Here is a 7784-nt window from a genome sequence, read left to right on the forward strand (position 1 = left end):
CACTCCACATAAGTCATATGCTTCCAAATAATATACATGTATGATGTAATCTGATATAACCAGTTGCTGGGGGGGTGATGCACACTGCCCCCCCCCAAAAAAAAAAAAAAAAAAAAACCCGATGTAGGAGAGAAATAATTGTGAACTTATACAGCTGTGGATACAAGTACATGTTCTTCACTGTGTTATTTAAAGTCATAACGTACGATCTTATAATATGAAATTAGTAAATTTTTTTAACTTCATTATTTGCCATATTAGTAATGTTTACAATGTCCCAACTTACACCTAAATGGAATCGGCCACATTTGTTGTGTTTTTAGGTCAATAGAGCAATTCATAATTATGACGTTAAGTTCCGCCCCCCAGAACTCCATGTTAAACGGCCAAAATAGTCATTGGGGTATTTTTCACTAAACCTGGTTATTTTAGCTAAAAATGGACAGAAACCCTTCCCCTCAGGTATTACTAATATTATTTCAGCAATTTGGGTAAAGAATAAGATAATTAAAATCGGATAGAAATCGTACATTGTGGCTTTAAATTCCCTTGGTCTATTTTTTAATTATTTAATTTACTTTACAAGGTGGTGCAACAATTTACAGTTTCTCAGCCTTCATTTCGTCGCCACAGGTTTTGCGAAATTCTTTAGAAATAGATTTTCATAATTATCTTACGTAATAAGGTTCCTTTTTGTTTTTCATTTGTTATTTAAGGTTGCGTCATCATGGCAGAATCCAAACCTATATCTAACAACAAGGACCTCACAGAATGTGGAATCTGCCTGTGTACGATTGAAGAACCTAAAGCTTTACCATGTCTCCATACCTTTTGCCTGAAATGTCTTAGTCAGTGGGCTGAAGGTAAAAAAGATATAATAAGATGTCCAATTTGCGTCCAAGATTTTTCCATACCAGGTGATGGTGTTAAAGCTTTCAGAACGAACTTCTTTATCAACACACTGAAGGATAGACAGGCTACTGCAATGACGCTTCAATCAAGAGACACTGTGCCTTGTGCAAGCTGTGGAGCTGTTGATGAACGAATTGAAGGACATTGTTCTGCGTGTGGAGGTTTCATATGTGGGGGTTGTATTGCTATGCATAGTAAGCTCAAAATCTATAGCAATCATAAAGTAATTCCATATGAAGATCTGAAGTCAGGGAAGGTAGATATTAGGAATCTATCTCAGAAGAAGTATTGTAAGATCCATGAAGAACAGGTGGTGCGCTTCTACTGTGAAACGTGTGGGGTGTTGACATGCCGTGACTGCACTGTTGTAGACCATCCTGCATCGAGTCATAATTTGGTGAACCTGGAGAGCGCTTCAAAGGGACATAAGAAGGAAATCGAACAACTGATACAGGGTTGTGACACAATAAAAATAAAAACAGACGATGCGCTGAAGGAGATTGACAGTGTCTTAGACCAACTTGTCGAAAATGCTGCCACAGCAGAAGCTGGAATAGATGAGTCTTTCAACGAGGCTATGAAGTTATTGGAAGACAGTAGAGACCAACTGAAGGGAGAGTTGACGAAAGCTGCATCTGATAGAAAGAAACAGCTTGATGCTCAAAAGGATGAAATTATGATTCAGCAAACACGACTCCAAACGGCATTACAGATGGCAAATGAAGTGGTGAAGACAGGATCTGATTATGATTTGGCTCTAATCTACACATCCCTGAAAACCAACTTGACTGAGCTACGGGGTGTAAAACTAGCATCTGTTGATAAGCAGAAAGCAGCAGTTCACTTCAAACCAGCTCATATAGGCCAGAAAACTGCTCAAAAGCTGGGCTCCGTGTTAGTCAAGCAACGCAAAGAAGGGGTTGGTTTTTGGAAATTGGATAGATCATTTGGAGATGTTGGGGCTGAGAAGCTGAAATATGGACGTGGTGTTGCGATAACACAGGAAGGAGATATTGCAGTTGCGGATATGGCTGATTCAGCAGTCAAGATATACAAGAAGGATGGTCAATTCAAATCTTCAATTACGGTACCCGATAATCCATGGAATGTTGTAGTCAGCTCAGATGGTAAACTGATAGTAACCAACCTCTCAGCGTCTGTCAGTATTTATGATGGGAAAGGTAACCAGAAGCATCAATTCCCAACCAAATCACCTGACAATGTGTCATCAGATACTCGAGATACAACGCATTGGGGCTTAGCAATTGACAACTACAACAATCTACTAGTTGGAGAGACTAGACAAAAATACATCAGCAAGCATCATCTAGATGGGGCGCACATCACGAGCTTCAAGGTGCCCATTAGCCCAGTGTTTATTACGGTATCTCTTGATGCCAAAATCTTCATATCAGGAGGCATGGACACTGATGTTCATATTCTCAACGAAAACGGAGTTCATCTCCAGACCCTTACAGCACCACAAGATTCAGGGTGGAGTCCATATGGCATGTGTTGCACTTCAGCAAATGAAATCTACATATCTAACACCTCATCAGGTGTTATCTATTGCTACTCAGCTGAGACAGGTGCCTACATTGGTTGCCTCACCAAGGATGTAAGCAAGCCTGCAGGTTTGGCATTGATGAATGATGAAAATCAATTGGTTGTTGTGGAAGATTACTGTATAAAGATATTCAAAGTGCAGAACCAATAATAAATACCGTATGTTTTGAATTAATTGAGCTGAATTCAAAGGAGGAAAAATGAAAATGTGGAAATTAAAGGTAAAAAAAGAGGAAATGGAAAGGAATTAACAAAACAAAGGAATAGAGGAAGGAAGAAAATGAAAGAAAGATAGAAAGAGAAAATCACTTTTATTAGTAAAAAATAATTTCATTGCGATTTTGCGTGTTAGCGTTCCCCCAGTTTAGTTTGCATTAAGAAAATTACAAAATTTGGCTCCGAAGGAGAAAAAAGTCGGCAAAAGAAATATAAAATGTTGTAGTATTTTTCATATAAAACGTTTTAAAAACGTTTTCATGACTTTTTATATCCCTACCTTTAAATGTCATCAAAATGTTCTGACTGATACAAATCAAAACACAATTGTAGACATGAGCGCAAGAAAACCGTAAGTCCACTTGGCCCCTCAACATGTATACACTAAAGTTAAGTATAGTTTCTTAGGGTTTTATAATGTTTAATACATGTTCCAGGGTGAAAACATCATAAAAGGTTGTGAAAGATTTGTTTTGGCCCCTGAACATGTATAAAATATTACCAAACTATACAAAACTACGCAAGTTTAGTGTATACATGTTGAGGGGCCAAGTGGACTTATGGTCTTCTTGCGCTCAGGTCTTCAATTGTAACACGTTTAAAAACATGTTTGTGTTTGCTGGGTATATGGCAAACAATGATTATTATATCAGTAAATAAAACACAGCAATGTATTATCTTATTCAGATATCATTGAAATTAAGTGAACAATACAATTATGTAAAATACGCATATAATTTGGGGAGTATTTTGAGAAAACCATTCTCTTCATTAAAATTTCTTTCAGAATAAGATTATTATGTCAGAATAACAGTACTTCGTTTGTTTCTGATTTTATATAACTCAATCTCAGAATTTTGGTCCAGGAAGGTGTTCCATGTCAGTGCATTTTGCTGTTGTGTCAGTTGGACAACTGCTTGGTTACTGACATGTGTTTAGAGTAGAGTATTGAAGTAATCCTGTGTGCAATTTTGTACATTTTTATGGAGAGGATTTTAAGATATGACCTTGTGAAAAATTATAAGTTTCTTTTTGAGGCCAGTTTATATTACTGTAGTCATATTTGATCGACTGCAATATAATGACCCTATTTTTTATTCTAATGAATATTTACTATATGTGACCTCTCAGCACAACTGAGCCCTGAAGTCGCCAATCATCATTTTTGAGATATTCAACCAAAATATTCTGCTTGAAATTAGCTTCAAAATGATGTATATCATGTCTATAGTACTTGACATTTAAGTAGTGAAAAATCAATAAAACAGTCAATAAATCCTTTGTTTCCTATTGTTTATTGTTAAGTTCGATGGAGCATATCTCAATAGTGGCACTGGCGACATCCGGGCTCAGTTGTGCTGAGGGGTCACATATGTGATGCGATCAAGCAAAATCAGTCGGAACTCGGAAATATTAAATTTTCAGTTTCTTATAGGATAGTAAAAATCATTTACTAAGCTGCATTTTGCAAAACACCCCATTGAAATTGAACAACCTGTTCCAAAGATATGAGCAATTAAAGAGTTTCCAAAACAGAAGGAAACAAAAGAAAATATTTCCTTTGTGTGGCTATATCTCAAAATCAATATTTCCGAGTTCCGACTGATTTAGCTTGGTCGCATCATATATGTGTTGTTCAGGTGTCGCATTCTTGTGCGTCTGTGTGTCCAGGACCCTTACTTTTTGTTTTGGACCCCATAATTACAAGTTGAAACTGACCAACAGGCCCGATCAAAAATTCATAGACCCCTTAAATTTTTGTCATTGTCGATACAAAAAAGGAACCAATTATAACACAGAAAACCTAAGAAATTTTCCAAAGTTACCACGTATTCCTGGTTTGTTTGTTTGTTTGTTTAAACGGTCGCTCCGTGTGGAGACACGCTTGAGTCCTGATGGGACCAGGCTCAACGGTTGATCAACCATCTCAAAAACCGTCTCAAAAGTTAGGTCTTTATAGTAGGAAACTTCACCAATACCAGTATCAGCAGTAGATAGTTACTTCAACAATACCAGTATCAGCAGTAGAAAGCTACTTCAACAATATCAGTATTTGGTATCAACAGTAGATCGCTCATTCTACAAAATCCGGTGCCAATCCACTATAAAAATTGAAAAAATAAAAGTTGTTCAAAAACACCTGCTTTTTGTGTTTTTTAAGAGTAAATGTATCACTACTTTCAGGTGTAAAAAATTGCCAACACCACTTGCATATTTTTCTTTCAGGAAGTCATGATGTTTTTTAACACTAAAACTCAATGTAATGTGAGCTACGTTACCGACTACAAAATGGGCTGGTTTTACTCAATCCAAGGCCATAAAAAGCAAACTAACGATCACTTGAGTGAAATGTAAAACCGATTTCACCATTTCATAGAAGTTTTGAAGATGCGTAAATGAGTGTGTAACGTAGCTCACAGTAACGTAGTTCGTGGGTTTTTAATGTTTTTAATGTGATTTGCGAACGTTAGAACGTTATGTCGGTTAATTCTAATATAAATGGGGTTCGACCACTGGTAGCTTTCACATATTATTAGGAAGTACATGTAATACAAGTGCATACTGTAGAATCCTGGTAACGTAGCTCACCAATCTTAACATGGTCGGTCGAAATTTCAATGTTTACAACATTTCTATGCCACAAATGCTACAGCATCACGATTTTTACTGTGATTTTTAAAAACCTATGAGTGTTTCCTTTCAAAAACCGCAAATTACATTGATACCTCTGTTTTACTTCTTTCCAATAACGTGTGTTAAAAAGGGGTAACGTAGCTGACAGCGTTTTGGTGGAAAGTGCAATTTATTTAGAATTACACAAAGACGTTTTTATCACTAAAAAATAATGTTGATAAACAATATGATGGTGCGTTATCTAATTAAAAAACAACAAATATGTAAAGAAATCGCATTTATTCAAAAAAAAAAATATTCAGGGTCAGATGTGACACTTGAGCAGTGGAAACGCATTTTTAGCGATTTTTGACCCTTTGCAAGGGTTAATCAGGCTGAAGAAAGCATTTAAAGTATGGAAAACTATATATGTCCGTGTAGATCTCGTTGAGTTCTACCAGAAAAACAACATATTTGATGCCCTAAATGCTCAACAAAGTGTTTGCGGACCAAAGAATGGAAAAAAGGCTATTGGCACCGGATTTTGTAGAATGAGCGAGATAGCTACTTCATCAATACCAGTATCAGCAGTAGAAAGCTACTTCAACAAAACCATTATCAACAGTAGATAGCTACTTCAACAATACCAATAGCTACTTCATCAATACCAGTATTAGCAGTAGATAGATAGTTCAACAATACCAGTATCAGCAGTAGAAAGCTACTTCAACAATATCAGTATCAACAGTAGATAGTTACTTCAACAATACCAGTATCAGCAGTAGATAGTTACTTCAACAATATCATTATCAGCAGTAGATAGTTACTTCAACAATACCAGTATCGGTAGTAGATAGTTATTTCATCAATACCAGTATCAGCAGTAGATAGCTACTTCATCAATACCTGTATCAGCAGTAGATAGATACTTCAACAATACCAGTATCCTCAGTAGATAGCTACCGTACTTCAACAATACCAGTATCAGCAGTAGATAGCTACTTCATCAATACCAGTATCAGCAGTAGATAGCTACTTCAACAATACCAGTATCAGCAGTAGAAAGCTACTTCAACAATACTATTATCAGCAGTAGATAGCTACTTCAACAATACCAGTATCAGCAGTAGATAGTTATTTCATCAATACCAGTATCAGCAGTAGATAGCTATTTCATCAATACCAGTATCCTCAGTAGATAGCTACTTCAACAATACCAGAATCGGCAGTAGATAGCTACTTCATCAATACCAGCATCAGCAGTAGATAGCTACTTCATCAATACCAGTATCAGCAGTAGATAGCTACTTCAACAATACCAGTATCAGCAGTAGATAGCTACCGTACTTCAACAATACCAGTATCAGCAGTAGATAGCTACTTCATCAATACCAGTATCAGCAGTAGATAGCTACTTCAACAATACCAGTATCAGCAGTAGAAAGCTACTTCAACAATACCATTATCAGCAGTAGATAGCTACTTCAACAATACCAGTATCAGCAGTAGATAGCTATTTCATCAATACCAGTATCCTCAGTAGATAGCTGCTTCAACAATGCCAGAATCAGCAGTAGATAGCTACTTCGTCAATACCAGCATCAGCAGTAGATAGCTACTTCATCAATACCAGTATCAGCAGTAGATAGCTACTTCAACAATACCAGTATCAGCAGTAGATAGCTACTTCAACAATACCAGTATCAGCAGTAGATAGCTATTTCATCAATACCAGTATCCTCAGTAGATAGCTACTTCAACAATGCCAGAATCAGCAGTAGATAGCTACTTCGTCAATACCAGCATCAGCAGTAGATAGCTACTTCATCAATACCAGTATCAGCAGTAGATAGCTACTTCAACAATACCAGTATCAGCAGTAGAAAGCTACTTCAACAATACCATTATCAGCAGTAGATAGCTACTTCAACAATACCAGTATCAGCAGTAGATAGCTATTTCATCAATACCAGTATCCTCAGTAGATAGCTACTTCAACAATGCCAGAATCAGCAGTAGATAGCTACTTCATCAATACCAGTATCAATAGCAAATAGCTATAGTGTGGTCTAAAAAGTTTTGGTCGATCCTTCATGTAATTATTTTGTGTAAGCTAATCCTAACTCTAACCCTAATCCTAACCCTAATCCTAACCCTAATCATAACCCTAATCCTAACCCTAAACTAACACTAACCTTAACCCTAACCCTAATTTCGTGTAAAATTACATGAAGGAATAACCAAAGTTTTGGGCCAAAACCACTAAATTGCTCACTAGGTTATAATAATGTCCCTCCTGGCCAGATTCAGTTGGATTAATCTGTGGCACATTTTTATGATAAATCAAATTGCTATTGCCTAGTATGTCAAATGGAAATTGTTGATTGTTAAGTGCATCTAGGGGGATACTTGGGGATTTGTGGTTAGGCATTCACAATAGGATTCTCACCTGTTTAGCTAGCCTGATCAGACTACAC

General features: G+C 36.7%; 1 protein-coding gene across 2 annotated transcripts in view; it reads left to right on the top strand.

Annotated features, from left to right (window-relative positions):
• Window positions 1–5861, top strand: part of LOC140141303 (E3 ubiquitin-protein ligase TRIM56-like) — a 66167-nt gene extending 60306 nt beyond the window's left edge. For both annotated transcript variants that reach the window (XM_072163130.1, XM_072163128.1), the window contains exon 3: window positions 717–5861. In XM_072163130.1, the coding sequence (XP_072019231.1) occupies window positions 728–2629 (1902 nt within the window). In that variant the 5' untranslated portion in view covers window positions 717–727 and the 3' untranslated portion in view covers window positions 2630–5861. The remainder of the gene's footprint in view (window positions 1–716) is intronic.
• The last annotated feature ends 1923 nt before the right edge of the window (window positions 5862–7784 follow it).

This window comes from Amphiura filiformis, chromosome 19, assembly GCF_039555335.1.
Source record: "Amphiura filiformis chromosome 19, Afil_fr2py, whole genome shotgun sequence".
Classification (NCBI taxonomy): domain Eukaryota; kingdom Metazoa; phylum Echinodermata; class Ophiuroidea; order Amphilepidida; family Amphiuridae; genus Amphiura; species Amphiura filiformis.